Source organism: Melospiza georgiana, chromosome 1 (genome assembly GCF_028018845.1).
Source record: "Melospiza georgiana isolate bMelGeo1 chromosome 1, bMelGeo1.pri, whole genome shotgun sequence".
Classification (NCBI taxonomy): Eukaryota; Metazoa; Chordata; class Aves; order Passeriformes; family Passerellidae; genus Melospiza; species Melospiza georgiana.
Window position 1 is genome coordinate 98,836,450 of NC_080430.1, and position 18,854 is coordinate 98,855,303.

Below are 18,854 nucleotides of genomic sequence, written 5' to 3' on the forward strand. Positions count from 1 at the left end.
CTACACTTCAGCTGAAAATCTAAAGTCCTAAACTAAAGTGTCCTTTCAACTTAAGTTGTTTACAATGTCATATACCATTAAAAACATCTTGTTTTGGTTTTCTGTACTCCTGAACAAGGACACCTTGCCATGGATGTTCGTTTTTTTTTTAAATTTCACTTGCTGAAGGTTTTCAGATATACAAATGCTTGAATGTGAAATTGATGAGGATACACAGAACTGTACTACTAACAAGTTGGTTTATTTCCTGAGTTATCAAATGTCATAGCAGATAATTCTAAGTTGTGCACAGCCTTACAGATGAAACCTTGTAGCATTGGGTCATTTCTTATGGTCCCCCTGATAATGAAAATCCAAAAATAACAATGTAATGGACTTGATTACACAGAAGGTCTCATTTGGAGAGACAAATTGGAGATACACAAACATCCATAGGCTGAGAAGATGGTATTGTTTTACTGCTTTTAGAGACCATCAGAATACATCCCTGCTTTACTGAGGGTAAAAAAAGGGAGAGGTTGAGGTTAAAAATCTGGAATATCAGATTGTTTTGATTATTTGTGGTACTGCCCTTTTTTAATTTCTCTCTTGGTACTTTCAGCTTGTCTTTTTGAAAAAATTGCTTATTTTTGAGATTTGAAGACAAAACAAAATCTATAGTGCACTCCTTTGCAGGTATGTAATCTGTTTTAATTCAAATTCTGTAAACATATTAGTTCTACCAGTAGGATAATCCACAGGGAAAATCACATCACACATAGCATAATAAGAAAAATATGTTATTTTTTTTTCAAAAAACAATCTCAAAACAACAGCTTCATTTTTGCACCATAGTAATATCAGTGAACAGCAGCTGAACAAGTGACAAATTAAAACCACAAAGAAAACAACCCCAAACTTATCAATATTCTTATTGGTTTAAAAACTAGCAAGCTACACAAAAGAGAAACTTCCAAAAGCTCAATTTGAAATGCAATATTAGAACTCTTTAAATATTTTATGAGTCTGGCAGGTTGGGACCCAATATTTGTTGTTTGGATTATGTAAATAGACTTTCCAGTGTAAACAAACCATTGTTTATTGCTGCTTAGTTTCAATATTTCCCATAGATTTGTCCTTTCCTTTTGGAATTTTAAAAAATTCTTTTGAATAAACTCCATCAATTGTAATTTGGAAATTTTATGTTGAACAGTTACTGTGCTATTTCAAGCTGTATCACTTGCTCAAATAGTTAAGAGGGAAGAAAAAAGAATCAATGAAGCAAAATGACACAACCATGGATAGCAACCAGCTCAGCATACCATCTAAACTGTAAAATAGTTCTGTGGGTTTTTTAAGGTCTTAGAAACTTTGCTGAAAGGAAATAAATGTAGTAAAATATCTTGTCATTAAAGAACTGAGTTTTGAATACCTTGAAGGGTATTCTAGGGTAACTACCATCTGTGTGACTTGAAAATGAATATATGAGATTAAAGAGAAGTAAAACCTTTTCCATAATAATAAAAATAATCTTTTTCATTGGGTCAGAAAGGGAAATGTTTAAATTTAATGTTCAAAAGAATATTCAATGATCAATAGTACAACTAAGTCTTTCAAGGGTGTAAACTCACATCTCTTTGAAAAAGACTTCTCAATGTAGGAAAGGCAGTCACCAGAGTTTGAATCAACAGGACAAAAAGAAACTCACAGTCTATGAAAGAAGGTGGAAGTTAGAACCTGTTATTTTCTTTATTCATTTCAGACAGATTCCTTTACCTTAAAGAACTTCTCTGACTGTAATATGTTCATGATACTGCTCCTTCTGCTCTCCCATGGCAGTGAGTGTTGGGGTAAAACAGTGATTCAGTGCGGAAACAGGCTGTTCTAAGGGCTGGACCCACCAAGGAACACAAGAAGCTGGACACCCTCTCCTCTGGCAGGGTAGTTCAGCAATTAAACTTCTTTATGACCTCCACCTGACCTAAATTCCCACCCACCTTCTCTCTTAGGCACACCTAAATGTTTTGGAGAATGTCAGAAATAGCAAGTTCTAACTATACTGTGCAACTCAACCACCTGCCTCCGCTCCAGGTCTTATCCCAGGACTAGGGGACAGGAGGAGAGGACCAAGGAAACACAGCAGGCAGAACAGGTAAAGTATAGCTGCTACCAGCATTTGCTAGCTTACTCCTGACAGTTCCACATAAGAAACCTTACCTCAGAAAAAGGAAAAATTTAATATTCAGAGGATTGTTCAGATGATTGATCTCACTATTGGTTTCATTTCTGGGGGTGTTTGTTTTGTTTTGTTTGTTTGTGTGCTTTTTTGTGTTTTGTTTTTAATGGATGATTATTTTTATTATTGTAATCATAAAGATATCAGGGCACCAGGACTCTGGTTTTTCAAATTTACTTTTAAATCTTATGTGCACTATGCTCCTTTAAATATGCTCTGTTACAGAGCTCTGTGAAAGCCCAAATCAATGGTATTTATTTACAGAAGCTGAAACTCTGCCTCAGTGAGTACTCCCTAGTGCAATTTCCTTCAAAGCTGAGATGCTCAATAGGAGTTAATCCTCTGAACAGCTTTGTAAGTCTGACACTAAAGGTTATTTCCAAAACCAGCCCGTCTGTCTACAAGATAGGTGCTAAAATGTTCTTTTAGGCTGCAGACCCCAGGAGTAGAAGCTGTTTGCCAAGCTCTCAGACTGTTTTGTTCAAGGTGTAAGCAAGGCAACATAAAAGTTATTTCCCAAACACACACATTCCTGGAGAACCTTGTTGGGCTGTAGCACAAGGCTCACCTTCACAGCTGTGCCTGGCTGGGCTGTGGTGTCAGGGCAAGTGTGGGCTCAGGGCGAGCACTGCTCCTTTGATATCTCAGGCAAATAGTTCCACCCTCAGGCCAGACACCAACAGTGGTCTTCCAAACACTAAACTGGACCAGGCTTTTCACTGCCACCTGAAATGCTGGCTCATCCAGCATCCTTCCTGCCAAATTGCTCAGGAAATGGGAGACCCTTCCCAGTTCTCTCCCAGCCTGCCTCAGACAAGTAAGCACTCTCTCTCCCCTGCCCTCTGAAGCTGGGCTCCTACACAGAAACAACTCATATTTTTAGGATGAAGAAGAGCCTGCAGAGCTTGGGAGGACACTCTTCTACCAAGAGGGTCCTTGTCTCTGCTTTTGTCCCTACCTTTTTTTATGTTGTTGGTCTTTTCTAATCCTACAGTGCATTGAGAGTCATGAGAAGAGTATGAGAGAGACAAGCATCTGGATAACCATGGGATAAACGAGTGACGAGTTTGCCTACATTTCCTTTAAATCAGGGGAGTCTCAGGAACTGTGACATAGCCTCAGCTGTGTGTCAGATACTGCTGGGGCAGGCTGCCACCATGCCTCAGGCCTGACTAGTGCCACTGCTCTGACTGATTTCTTGGCCCTGATAAGGCTTGATTTATAAAGCTGCAGATTTACCTTACTATCTGTGCTACAGTCTTATATATCCCTACATATAACTTAGGATATAATGTTTGAGCTAGAAATATCAAAGGAAATGTACAAAGCTATCTAACACACATTTCAAAAGATTATTTCTACACTACCCAAATTTTTAGCCTGTATAGTTAGATAAAATAATTAATATGAATTACTAGCCATGGCTGACACATTTCTTCTAACCTTATGCTTACTTAAAAAGACAACTTTGTAATTTTACAAAAAAAGCATCTCAGTGGTTCTAAAGGGTATTTAACACCTGTCTTAACAGTTTATTCAATTAGATTGTTACACTAAATAATTAATTTCTAGCATTAACCAGTAAATTTTATAAAATTATTTAAGTGATCAATAGCTTATCATACTAAGATATGAACAAAAGCACAGTATCTTTCTTTTTTCTTCAATACTTTTATCTGTTTGTGCTGATGTCTATATGTGTATTTGAAAAGAGGAATGTATGTTAGAAATATTTGCATGTATTAAAATTAATCTCTTTTACTACTCCTTTTTCCCTCTGAAATAAAACTGTCTTAAGCAGACATTTATTATTTTCTTTGAAATGTCTATAATTTACCCAACAATGTTAGAATGGGAGGAACCTTCCTACAGAACTCTGTCAGAACATTTTGAAATTAGAAGAAAAAAGGTTGAGCACCTCTGTATGTATTTTTGTGGATCATAAAGGAAGATATCACACAGATCACACAGAACTCAATGAGCCGTGAAATACTCTAAATTATACTTTTGACAATACCTGGCTGCAGTGAGCTCCACAAAGCTGTGTGATAACATTGGTAGTGCATTGTGCAAAATACTGTTTTTTCCTATATTGCATAACGGGTGTCAGGCAGACTGGTACTCTGTTCTTCCAGCCAGGGTAGGGAAAATGAGCCCATCATGCTTTGTAAAGAATGCAGGGTAGAGCTGTGAATCAGACTGAGCACAGGACATTGTTTCCAGCTCCTGATGAAGGAGAAATTGAACGCCATGGGGAAGAGTTTTGTGCTCAACATGACCCACTGCTGTGTGCATGTTTGCCAATTTCTCCTAATCTTTTTAAAGATTACAGAATCTGGTTTTATTTTTGTTGGTTTCTTACCACATTCTTCACTTCCTTTCATAAATTTCTCTTCCTTTTTATAGTGATGATTTTCAAAGAAATAAAAGGTTAGCATGTATCATTCTTCAGTAAGAAGTCATAACACTAATTTTTTTCATATATTTTCTGTTTTTCCTTGCAACCATCTCAAATTGGAACAATTTCAAAAAAGCAGTTCTGGATATCTCCTGCCACAGCTGATCATCTATGAAAACTCAGGAAATGCAACAATTAACATCCACAAGGAAAATTTTATTTTATGTCATTTATTCTGTTTGAAGTATTGGAGCAGTGATGAGAGTAAATGTTTAACTGAAACCCTTATTTTGGTTATTGGTATGGAATTGCCAAACCAGCCAATTAATTTTGTGCTATTTTCTATCCCATTCTGACTTGCTATCATACAATTTTTAAAAAGATTGAAAACAATGCGTCAGCTGATTAAAAATTAACTTCATTCATGTCAAATATTCTCACTGGAAAAAATCTACTGTAAAATATATTAATGCACTTGACAATCTCAGGATTGTAAGAGAATGTAGTAAATCTGTTGAACCTCATGAAGATTTCTACATCAAAGCCACAAAAAACCCCAATGAAATTAATTCTTTGGGACTTTAAATGTGATGTTTAAAGATATCAACTTTTTCCTATTAGAGAACCTATTACTTTCTGAGTTTGCATTCAGCTTAAAAGGAAATATTGTCTCCATTACAGCTAGCAATATTCATAAAAATATGGACATTGTCAAATGCTTTAATTATATTTAATAATACTTAAACCTCAGTTACTTTCATATGTGTTTTAATTGTGTCTGTAAAAATCTGTTGAGCTGCATAAGCTTGTAAAAATCCTTGCAAAGTGAAACTTCCATTTTCTTCAACAGCACCACTTTGCCAACAGATACTAATATTTACGTTTCTAAGCACAATGTAATTTAAATAATTGCTGAATACACAGGACCTTCACCCATCACCTTTTACTGTCTTTTAAGGACCTGAACAGGGAGATAAACTTCTTGTTACAACAAAGGAGTCAATATTCTTTGAGGTTTTTTCCATTCCACCATAAGCTTATCCTTGTTTCCAATATACCTCACCTTTTTATCTAAAATAAAAAGTGACAAGCATTTATTTGTAATATCAAGAATGAACCCTGCACACTTCATGTAGAGCGAGATTTTATAACTGCAGAATTCACATATCCAGCCCTTAGATTTTAAAATTGTGTCACTACAGTGGTGTTGCACAGTCATTATCTTCTACTTACAAAACACAGGCAGGCATTTTGACCAATTCTCTGTGGTTAAAACTGTAAAATTCTAGTATATCCTGTTGTGTAATAAGTGTGTTTGGACAGAGTCACAAGTATTTGAATGATGTATGGAAAAATGAAATTTTCCAGTGCTATTGGATCTATTCTCGTAATCAAAGATCAACTTTTCACACTTTTTCCACTGTTCACTCCATTCCACGTGTGGATAAAAGCCACACTTACTCCTTTGTAGTAGGTATAAAAAAGAGCCAAAATACCCTGATGTTAAACACTAAAGCAGAGATTAATTGGAACTCATTACTCCTTCCTTTTTAGTATTTTGTAAATAATTCTATTTTTTATGCTAAAATGCACAGCCATTCAGGACAGTTATATTTTCTAATGGAAAACCACCCTGCAGTTTCTAGGTTAGCAGATGAAAACCAGCACATGTGGCTGGTGGGCTAAGTCTGGGTAGAGGTTTATACGCTGCAAGCTGATGGTCTTTGTCTGTTCTAGAGATCAAATATCTCAAAAAACCCCACTCCTCACAGTATTGCCTTTTAGACTGGAAAGCTGAGCAAGCATGAAGTTAATTCCTTTTCTGATAAATGCAGTACATAGATATGATTAACGATTGACCTTTTTTTCTCTTTGCCGTAAGCAGGTAAGGGTTGTCACAGATCGCCTGCACTTTAGCAACTTCTAAATAAATGGGTGCCTGAAGGCTGTATTTTGTACTTAAATTATTGCTATAGAGAGCACTTTAAAACACTTTTGCCCTCAGACATTCAATTTCAACCCTTCTTCCAGCAAAGTCTTATTAACTTAGAACAAAACTTGATTATAGTTTTCTGCATCCCAACAGGATTTCTATACATGTGTTGTGGAATGAAGTATTTTACCGAAATGTCACGGTAGACTTTTGACAAAACAAAAGAGAGCAGCTATTGTCAATATCTCAACACACTCCTTTGGTTTGTCAATACATTTTCAAGTTTTACTTGTAGCTTTTGTGGAACCAAAAAAGAAGAAAACAAGCGCAGCAAAACCTCCCAAAGACAGAACTTGATACATGTGACCATGTATCTGACACAAAAAGTAATGTCTGAATATTTACTCAGTAAAATAGCAAAGTCCCTGCTACAAGAGATTCTCCTTTCTTTTTCACATGGGCAGATGAAATTGTTTCAAAGGAGTGTACTCACAGATAGTTTAAACTATAAATAATGACATGTGGCTGTTTAAAAGATGGGACTATTCAAGTTCCTTAGCACCATTTGATGATTTATTAGCAGTCTCTTTCAATTTCACCTTTTCTGCACCAAGTGACTTCAAAATCAAAAGTACCAGCATGCATCAATCTATAATATTCACAGTAAAGATATATTAGTAACTATATTTAGTAATGCCATGTGTTATTGGTTCATAGGGGTGAATATATTGTTATCAAAGGGTGATTTCAAAAAAAATGTAAATCATGGTTACAATTATATTTTCATATCACATCCTCTGAAACAGAAATAAAAGCAGAAGCTTTATTTCTTTTATTTTATCACGTACTAACGCTGTTCCACTTGTACCAGCTGTACCTGGTTACCACTGAAGACATTTTGTTGCCCTCCATCCCTTTACAGCTCATTAGCTGAAAACAGAGAGCAACTCTGGGGTCAGGAGTAGTCTGTGTGCCTTGCACAGGAGGAAAGCCGAGACTGGAACAGGGTCCCATGGGGTCCCTGGGTCTATTTAAAGGCCACTGTAGTCTCTAGGCAGGCAGCTCTACCACGTGTTCCAAAAGAGAGTTTTCCTTCTGGAGGAAGCACAAGGAGCTGTACAAAGTAGTCTCAGTGGCCATCGCTTAGGTTATCAACAGGCATGTGCCAGGAATTAAAGCAATTCCATGAGAACAGAATTTTCTGGCACACTGCTGTGACAGTGTCTGCCTGGTTCTCGTGGAGCTTTTCTGAGGAACATTTGTGGAAGCTGTGTGAATACATCAGTGTTACAGTGATATCATCTGCTGTTCTGGAGTGGCACTAATGGCAGCATCCACTGGCTCTGAATACTTTTGTGCTTCAGGTTACCAGCTGTCTTAGACTGTGTTACAGTACATTGTAAAGTTGCATCCTCATTTTCCAATCCTAGTGTGCTTGTGTTTGGTCTCTGTAAGAAATAGGTTCCCAACAGGTCAGATTTGCTATAGATTGGTTGTGTTCTGCAGCTTTGTTCAATTTTCTGTGTATTGTATGAGACCCCACAGGTATTTTATGAATGTGAGTTGAGAGGATTGTTGCATTATGCAATGAAAGCAAAATATTTAGTAAAACTCACATATATGGCCATATATATAGCCAAAACTGCTATAATTCTCCCTTCCATCCCTTTCTTGGTGTGTTTTCTTTGAAAATAGCATCTACGTTTTCATTAACTTGAAAATATTCAGGTACTGCATAGGAAGACAAAGCCACAGACAGCAACTGCTCCCCAGTAAAAAAGAACATTATATAGATCTTATGCTTTTTATAGAAATACTAGTTGAAGTACTAGGTTAAAGTGTTTCTAGTTGAAGTACTAGGCTGAGGATTTAGATAGGTTATTAAAGTATATGGACACTGGAACTATAAAGCATATTCTCCTGTTTTGCCTTTTCCCCACTTTTGGGCTATATAGAATGACTGGTATTTAAGTCATGAGGAAGAAATTTACATGGACTTGAAAAATGCATTGAAACTGTAGAACATATTGAAAACTTAATTTAAGGAGTTTCAAAGAAAATATATTTAATTTTAGGGCAAGTGGAAGAATCCCAGTTGCAAAGGAATAAAAATAATTGACCGTTTCCCCAAAAGGCAAATATTTGGCAAAGCTGCACTGAGTAACAGAATTACATCATCATCATTTTGTATCAAATTTCACATTTAAAGTTTGCAAATTGGAAAATTTCCCTAAGCAAAATGTCAACTGAATCTTTTTCTTAAGTGGAAGTGTGAATGAAGCTTCCTTGATGGGTACAGCTCTGAGAGCACCCTAGGTACAGTGCCCTGACAGCGTGGGAGAGCAGTTTTTCATTTCAGCTCATCAAAATACTCTCTGCAGGGAGCCATTCTATTCCTGAGTATGGCAGCACTGTGAGAAGGAAAAGAGGTAGTGAATGAGACAAGGAAAAACAGAAAAAACAAATAAAGGTGATTGTGGTGGGGTAGAACTGTTTCATTGAAGTGGATTGCAAAGCTTTTTTATTCAGCAGCCGTTCACTGAAAGATGTAAGTCTGCAAGGTCTCTTAGCCAGGAAAATGGTTGGAGAAAAGCTGACCATACTGTATCAGTAAATGTTTAATCAAAAGCAGAAGTTTCTTCCATACCTTTTAATACATATATATATAATGTGCATATATAAAACAACCCAACAGCACTTTTCCCGTTAAATTATAGTACATAAAACCGATTGTTTCATTGGAAAAGAGTCTATGTGTCTCCTCCTTGATACATTTCCTCAACCTGTCCTGAGAAACAACCAATGAACTGAATTCCTCTGGTAATCATGGCAATAGTTTCACACTGGGAACAGAACACAAGGCTCCTCAGATCATACAAGAGGGCAAATTTTTCTCCTCACAATTTCAAACATTTCAGGGCATCACAAGAATTACATAAATATTTGATAGCAGTTACAAAAATCTAAATGTTCAGGATAGATAAAATTCATTCCCCACCTACAGGTATGCCTTCCAACTTATTCCCTCATTACTGATTACAAACATCTACTACAGTTCGTTTTTTAAAGACGTCTTCCAAAGACAGAAAATCTCCATTGAGAGGTACTCATCCTCCTTTTGAGAGTAAACAGATGCTTGACACATGATCATACAAGATACAATGTGCATCTAGAACAGAAATCTGAGAAGGAAACACACAAAATCAAAGTAACGCTGACCAGAAAGACAAGACCAGAGCTCAGCTCTACCATGTCTGGCCCAGCTGTGGCACGGGCAGTTGCCAGCTGGGCAAGTGCCCACTTTTTTTGTTTGAGGAACAGTTTTCCCACTTTTTAAAGTTAGGCTTGCAGGGATGGCTACCTAAATAATTTACAAAAAAGAGGATTTTGCAGCAGTTCTGAGGACTAGACTGTGCTGCTGATAGGGATGTTCACAGCTCTTAGGGGCATGGTGAAAATTGCACGTGTAAGGGATGAATTTGTGCCCCAGGAAATTTAAGATTAGAGCTGGACCAGGCAATAACCTTACCTTGATGCACCAAACCCTATTCCCAACAAAACATATCAGCCTGCTGCTGCAGTATTTGTGGATGCCTGGCTCAAAAAACACCCAACCACCCTCTAGGGCAGTGGGTGAACCCACTTGGATCTGGAGTGACCCTCACAGCACGGATGCCACATCTTGAGTAGGTGACATTTCAGTGCCTCCAGCGGGAGTTGCAGGCTGTGGCAAGGACCGACAGAGGTTGTGGGTGAAGACAGGCTGTCCTGCTGGTGGGGGCGGGAAGGAAGGCCCCCAGTGTCAAACGTGCCATTGCAGTGGAGCCCCAGAAGGGACCTTCTCCGGTCATGCAGAAACCTTCACACCAACCAACACAGTTTCATTTGTTTCCACCACTTTCTTACAACACAGACGCGTCCCCCCTTCCTCCCTCCCCCCAACCCCCCAACCCCCTCCTTTCTGAACATATCGACAAAAGGAACGGCAAAATAAATAAATAAAGACTTAGCCTCTGCTTCGGGGCAGCCGCCTCTCCAGGGTCCCGCATCGGCGGCGCCCCGGCTGGAGCTGCTCGGCGTCAGTGTTCACGGCAAATGGCGGGTGCAGAGGGGGCCGGCGGCGCCCCGGCCCTGGCGGGAGGCTCCAGGCTCAGCTGTCCATGTGCAGCCCCCAGCTGTCATTGCACCAGCCCCGAGCCGTAGCTGAAGGTGTAGCTGCTGGCCAGCGACAGCGGCTGCTGGTGCTCCTCGGCCTGCTCCGACGGGTAGCTGGGAAAGGTCTGCGCCCGGGACACCTTCGCTGAGCCGAGGCTGTGACCTGGAGCGGGGAGAGACATGAACACACGGGATCTAAGCGGGCTTTGAAGCTTTTCACCTCCAGTGGATTAGCTTCCTACTGTCCCACGGTGTCCGGAGAGCAGAGTTGCTTCATTGGGTCCTTTTGGGGCTGCAGAAGAGTGTATTCCCTGTGGCTAAGGGCACAGGTGGCTGACAGATTCCCAGCCAAGGCAAAAGGCCCCAGACCCAACCCAGATGTAATTTAGGGTGACAATTACTATGTCACAGACATCTTTTCATAAAAATCCTTTCTTTAGGATTTTTCCCCTTCTGGGAAGCTGAGGCCCCAGAAGAAGAATGTAAACAGTGGTTATCTGCTGCTGTGGAACGCAACAGGTGCACCTGTGATTGGCCCATGTTGGATGTGTACAATTAAGGGCCAATCAAGGACCGAGCTCTCTCTGGGACAGAATCAGAGAGAGCTCCCTTGTTATTCATTCTTTTCTATTCTTAGCTTAGCAAGCTTCTGAGAACTTTCTCTCTATTCTTTTTAGTATAGTTATAATGTAATATATATCGTAGACTAATAAATCAAGCCTTCTGAACATGAGGTCAACATTCTTGCCTCTCTCTTCACCCTGAAGATCCTTGCAAGCCCTGTAACATTACTATTTCAAACTTCAGTGTCGTATTTGTGCATTTTCTACTTAATAAGTCTTAGTGATGTCAGTTATGGCTCAGAAATAACTAGTGCACATCTTTTTTACCTGAAGCGCTTCCCATGAAGGTAATGCCAGGGGTTTCAAAGGGATTAGTTCCACAAATCCCACTTCATTTACTTACTGTCCTTTGAACATGATGCCAGTTTGTCAGGTATGCACAGCACCACTGTAATTCCAAAAGGAACTGGCAGTGGGATGCGGTGCACATGGCAGAATAGTGTTTAGGAGGAGGATGTGCCAGGAGGTGCTCTTTTCCAGATGGCCTTGTGAATCTCATATAACCATTGCTTTAATCAGCAAGATGGGAAACCACATGTGAAAAGCCAGTGATGAAACTCAGGTAACTCTGATGACTCAATTCTGTAACCTGATTATTTTCCTAACTTATATTTCCTTTTGAAATTGTAATTTAATAAGTAACAAAGATAAAATTTCCGAAATGCGTATCTTCATGCAATTTTTTGTTGTTTTTGTTTTTGGAAATGTATATTGAAACTTGAATTTAAAATGGTTTGGCATAATGCTTTAAAAACTATCTTAATACACTTACTACCTGTAAGAATGCAAAATCATATTTTTATGCCAACCACAGAGATATTAAAGAATAGCTGCAATGGTATAGACTCAAATACTAAAGAATTCAGCTCATGCTGACACGTTTCAGAACAATTAGCAGCTGGCCCAGTAGTGCTGGAACCAAGGATGATGTTCACCAGACTTGGGAGAACATTTCCTCACTTGCATTTGGAAAAGTTTGATCATAACACATTACTGACTTCTTCATGAAAAACTCCATGGCTCCCCCTGAACATGATACTATCAGACCAATGCTGGGACCAAGAGAGAAAAAAATCCAAGTGAATGAAAAATAGAATAGAAGGTACACCTTAGTGACACTGAAGACAGTAAAACCATAATGTGAATTCCCAGTGGCATTTTAATGATCATAAAATCAGTTTCAAAGCACAAGCAAGAAGGATGAATTTTTTATGTGTATTTTTCTTCTTTATTCATGGGGTTAAATTGACATTGGCTACCAAAACTTGGCTGAGATGAAAGGTTTAAATGTTTTCTGCTTCAAGAAGCTTTTGCATCAAACTGAACTAAAACTTATGGTGACTGTGAGCTCTGAGCTACACAGTAGCTGATAATGTTTGTGAATAGTCTTAAAGGTTTTATTGCTTTAACCAACTTTCAATCATGATATTATATAAGGCCTTTATTAGTTTTTTACTTTTATTTGGGATTACATCACAATAGCTGTCACTTTATTTCTTAATCTAATGCAAACCTAAACATGAGAAGACGAATTATTCTAGATTTTAATTTTTTGTTGCAAATCTGCCTCATTTCCTTCTCAGGATGTAAGATCTTGCTTTCCCTTTACCCAGAAGCACAATTATATGTCTTTTAAATGTCATAAGAGGCTGCTAAACCAGGCACATGATTTCCATGTAAAATTTGTCTCTTTCCTACTAACAAAGATAAATAAAGTATGTCAAGGTATAACTTTCCTTCATTTTCTTAATGCATTTTATCCAAAGAGCATAAAACAATCCCTGTGACAATGAGCACTTAGTAAAGAGACTTACTAACCACAGAATTCCTAAACTCAGGCCTATTTGCATCATCTGCTGTATCTTGTATAATTGTATACACTTTTGTACAATAGTGTAGCTTTAATGCAGGGATGAAGAGTGTCCCTACTACACTAATTTCTAGCCACAGAATTTAGGCAATGTCCTAGGAATGCAGAAGATGAATTTGAATCTATGAGAGTTAAAAAGGAAATTAAATTCAGGTCTTTCATTTCCAAAAGCCAACACATCCCTTGCTGTTCTGTAAAGGAAAATTTGTAGATGCTAAATGTCACAACAGGGCTAGTTTTTGCCATTCGGTAGCCAAAGAGTTTAAGGAGGAGAGTTCTTCTCTCCTAACTGCTAGGATATGTAGTGAAATAGAAGAGAGACAGATTGAAAAGATTAAGGCACATTTAACAGAGCCAAGAGGTTTAAGATGTCTGGTTGAGGTTCAAGCTGAACAGTATGACATCAATCTATGAAAATAATAGCAAAAAAAATAGAGGACATTGGCTCAAATGAAATGGGAGAGCTACGGGTAATGGAAAAGTTACGAGTTTGGAAAGAATGGATCTAGGCAATATATTTACTTTCAAATTATATTTAAAAAAAACCAAAACTAATTAGCTTTGTTAATATACTTTAATAAATGAATAAGAAAATGATGGTGGCAAAATAATAAAATAGTCCAGAAGATTCCAAGTTGACTTAAGACTGCTAAGTAGTAAATTTCCAAAATTTAGGGCACTTTTAAGCTTTTTGTTAAAATTCAGCATATCACATACTGGAAATTCTATATTATAATAGATCCTTTTATTTTCATTCTCAAATATTATTTTAAGGTTCATACAGCTGATCAGTCTTATGGAGCCCTAGGTACTGCAGTGTCTCCAAAGTTACAATTTATGTCAGCAGTAAGGATTTTGAAACCAAAGATACAGGTAAAGTTTTTGCAGGGAAGGATTAAAGTTCCACAGCTTTCTAAGTTTCCTGCTTCAGTCACATTTGGGCCTTAAAAGGTTAAGAGAGAAGAAGAAGAATAAGAATACTGTTTGTGGATTTTGCAGCTCTTTGGTACCACAGCTGCTTTTAAGAACACAAAACTAACTCTTCCCTGCAATTCTTCTGAAGTCAGCACAAGATGAATTTGATTCACACAGATTTTATGACCTGAACATACCAATGGAGCTGGGAGAGGTTTTTTCCCCCATGGCTTACAGAGGAAAAGTTGGGTTTTTTTCTGTTCCAGGACAAGACCTTGGAAACATAAGTATTATTCAGCCTGCTTCATCCTTTATTCAAATTTACTCTCAGGATTATAGAATGCAATGAAGCTGCAGTCCAAAGCAATTAGGTATGAATGATCCATCAAGAAAATTTAATGTAACCCATTAAATTACATTAAATTAGATTTTTCCTGATCTTAATTATGTTGGAAGCAGAGGAAGTATACACAAGGATCTTATTTCATGGCATGGTGCTTATTTATAACAATTCTTTGGAGGAAAAACCCAATGGTTTCCTAGTAACAGCAGTGACTGATGTACATATAAGTAGATCGATCACAACTTCTGAGAAAAAACTTGCAGTACTAAGCTAAATGAAAGGAAAAAAAAAAGAAGTGAAGAGATCCAGGGATAAGCTTTAAAAGCTCCCTTACTGCTGCTTATTGGGAGATGATTCTGTTTTAGATTCAGAATTCAAATTCTTAACCAGAAGGCAGGTGCCAACCATTTTTCTTTTCTAAATGAAATAAAGGTCACTCTTTTACTTTCAAATACAAGAATTCAAGGGATTCTGATCTGATGTTCATTGGCTAAAGCACTCATCTCTGATGTACAAGTCCTGTGTTAAAATTCCCCTCTGCCTGTGGGTAAGGTTCAACATTACACTTTCTGTGGAAAACCAGCTGAAAGCATTCCCTTTCTGCTCTGTGCTGGCACTGCTGCTCACTGTCCCTCAGTTGAGCCATTGAGACCGCAAAGCTGCTTTGCAGACAGAAGCACTTTGGTCATCTGGTTTGCAAGAGCCCCACAAATCTCTGTGCTGGCAAAGCTGAGGAACAGCAACAAGCAGCCAGGGGAAGAGATGGCAGGTTTTTTCTGAGGCTGGTTTCCCTGCCAGATGGTTTGTTTGGCAAATGATGACCCGTGAGCAATGTGCCACCATGGCCACCAGACTGCTCACAGCTCTGATGCAGGAGCACTTTTGAAACCCCATGACTGATCTTCTCCCATCCAAGATCTAATCTAATCTAAGTTTATGTTTCTGCAGTACAGTGATTAAAAATTAATAGAACCAGAGGCTGCTGTGTTTCAGCTTCTGTTGCAGGCCTTTAATTACTTTATATGAGATAGCCATTAGGTAAAAATAAAGACATTTGCAGCTGCACAGCAAGCTTTCATCTGGGATTTCTTAACCTCTGAACAGATGACTTTACAAACAAAAGGATGTACTTCTAATGCATTTCTATTTTTCTGAGTAAGAGTAACAAATTTGTTTTTGAAAATAAAATTTTGTATTTCCATTTCTAAGATTATGAGCACAAAATTGAAGTCATTAAATTAAAGCCAATTGGATATCTTTATTAGTATTTTGTTTTGTATTTGGGAGTCCCTGAGACTTCACGATTCTAAGACTTCTGCAATTGCCACAGATGTCTCTATAAATGCTACGGAAAAACCTGTGCTCAAAAGAAATTTCTATGGATCAATCAGTGCAAGCTAAGAATAAATAAAGTGAATCAATTGCTCCATTGTAAAGCAGTTGTTTCTTTTTAGAAATATTAATTGGAAAATTCTATTGTTCACAATAAACAGAACACCCTGGGAAGCAGGGAAACAGAGACAGATGAGATTTTATCATTGCAAAACAGGATAGTGCAAGAAGGTGGAAAAAACCCAATTAGCTAACAGATGTTTCAAGAATGAAACATTAGTAAGAAGGAGTTAGCTCTGCGTTGTTTCCTCACACAATTCTCATTGGACTAAACACAACTCTTGAGCCAGAAAAGTTCCCAAAACTAGTACCAGTCTTTAATCTAGATGTGTATTCTCCAAGGACTTTCCCAACAGCAGTGAAAGCTCCTATTTATGCCAGAGGAGGCCCAGAGATTGTACTGAGGATATTGTTTGAATGGGGAAGCTTGTCTCAAAGTGCTTCAGCCTCTGATATTCTTTGCAGCATTTTTGTTAGGACACAGGACAGAGTGGGAAAGGCACTGTAGCTATGCACTGAAATCCCACTAGGGAAAATTAAACTCTTACTGAAAAGAATTAAATTTTTATGCTGCTTATTTCAGATGGAAGCTTTTATCCTCTAAGAGCTTTTGTTGCAAAGAAAGAGACTTCATATTTTATTCTGGATAAAGAAAAAAATTTCTCCAAAAAACCCCTCTACTTCGGTCTCAAATCAGTTAAGTGGCTATTATTGCATCAAAAAGGATACTTTCATTTAAGGCAGAAAATAAATGATTGCTGCTATCCTATTTATAAATTGATACTGGTTAAAATTCTGCCAAGTCTCTGTATTGAATATACAGTGTCTTCTATTGAGCTACTGATGACAAAGCAGCTTTTCCTTTTCTGCTCTTTGATGATTGGAATAACTAAAGCAAAGTTTCATAGCAGGACAAACTGCTACAAAGCAAAACATTTATTTTGCAGTAATGATGCAGTTGGATTGGAAGGGCATTAATTGGTACAGCAATTATTATGCTGTCACTCACAAAAAGATGCAATGGAAGGCAGCAGATGGAAACTAAAAAACAGCATAAACTACATTACAGCATATTGATTTCCATATACTTATTGAAAGTGAAACTGTGGGCCTGCTTCAGCTCCAAATAAAGAAAAACAAATTTTCCTTTGAATTTAACTGCAGTTGGAATAAAAACTCCAGGGAATACAGCTGGGCTCCAACTTTCATGTATTCTAAAATAATTTTGGATTTAATTCCATCAGATACATATATCTTTCTGAAGGGAGAAAGAATATCAAAAACCTACTCTTTGGGACAGATTTTTAAGAAAATGGTTTAGTTTGTTTATTATAAATGCTTTTGAAGAAAACTAATTTAAATTGAGAATAAAATACATAGGAAATATACGAAAAGAATGAATGGCAAACTCTTACCCTCTCCCCCTTCAAAATATTTATTTTCCATTCTTAATTGAAAAATAGTTTCATTTTCCTCAGAATTTGAAATAAAAATAGTAACTTTTAAACTGCACAGCATCAAGATTAGTAAGTACCAGAGCAGATACATATTTGTTACAGAGCCATATCACTTTCCAGAACTGGAAGACTATTATTTCACTTAAAAGTCTTTGGCATTGTCATTAAGTCCTCCTCTAGAAAAGAAGGAGCTTTACTTATGCATGCAGAAGAGACTGCAGGATTGCCAGTTTAAGACCAGCACATTTACAATATGCTGATTTTCAACATTCCAATTTTGGCACAAAAATGCTGGAGTTTTGTGAAGACCATGTCTACATGTCAATATTTTGAAACCCAGAAAAATTGTTTCAATACCTACAATGTGAATTACTTGTAAATATTATGCACAGGAAAAACAAGCATTATTTCATCTGTATCCCTATCTAAAATAGCAGCTATTTAAAAGCAGTATCTTGAAAGGTGTAATTAAAGCCAGTGTATTGGCTGAAGGCCAGGTTGGCTTAATTGCTGCTGTGTTTTTTCTAGGAAGTGTCTTGCTGTCCTGTGGCACTTAACCTGTGAATCACCTACTTAGACTATCTCAAGTTGATGTAGCTCCTGTGGTAGAAATATTAGAACATCAATCACATCTTTCTCAAGAATGAGTAGGTTTATCTTGCTCTCTACTTTTAATTGGTTTCCATTAAGATTTTTTTTCCCCTAATAATGCTTTTAGGTGTGTTTATAAAGGGAGGAGACATATATAAATCCCCACCACCTAACATCTCCACCCAACGCAGGGAAAAGAAAATTATTTACACATCTCACATTACCCAATAGCCTCTTCCATTTTTGCTCATGTTTCTGCTGCCAAAATCTGACACATATTTGGAAAAAGTGATCTATTTTACATATGATATCCCTTTGACTGGTGCTCTTCTACTTATTATCTATAACTGTAGGCCTGTGTGCCTGAACTTCAAGGAGATTAAGTAAAAGAAATTGGAGCAGCAATTTTTGTAGTTCTGTGCTCTGAGCCAATGTGCAGGTAAGCATAACAAGCTTGTAGTTAGCTTTCTTATATTGTCTTCCATACAAAGACCACACCAGTCCTTGCAGAGATTAATTCATTTTGTCTTTGCAGCTTTTTGCACTTGTGCTAATGTTGGAGTACTAAACCAGCCCCCTCTCACCCTCTGTCCTGAGTCCAGCTCTTTAACTATGCCAACACAGTCGAAAATGGTTCAATCATGTTCCCACTTGACATGAAATTAGGCTAAGGTCCAAATTTGCTACAAAACAAACATCATTTTCCAGCTGAAGACTCTCAAAAAGAAGGATTTCTTAGCTTGGTTTCATGGATTCCATAGAAGAGAAACTCTGCAGTGATAATTTGAATTTTTAGTTTATTGATTTAAAAGTATTTTTCAGGGAACCCTGATAGCCTGGCATTGAGCAGGCTCATCTTGCAACCCAAACCATTCTGTAATACAATGAAATACTTTATTCTCAGTAATTTTACTTGTGACAGAAAAAAATCCCCTATTAAAAAAAAAAAATCAATTAAAGAA

At 37.6% G+C, this 18,854-nt stretch overlaps 1 protein-coding gene across 1 annotated transcript in view; it reads right to left on the reverse strand.

Moving 5' to 3' along the window:
- Nucleotides 1–220: 220 nt before the first annotated feature.
- Nucleotides 221–18,854, reverse strand: part of DOK6 (docking protein 6) — a 251,710-nt gene continuing 233,076 nt past the window's right edge. The window contains exon 8 of the mRNA XM_058020153.1: nt 221–10,864. Within this exon, the coding sequence (XP_057876136.1) occupies nt 10,725–10,864 (140 nt within the window). The 3' untranslated portion in view covers nt 221–10,724. The remainder of the gene's footprint in view (nt 10,865–18,854) is intronic.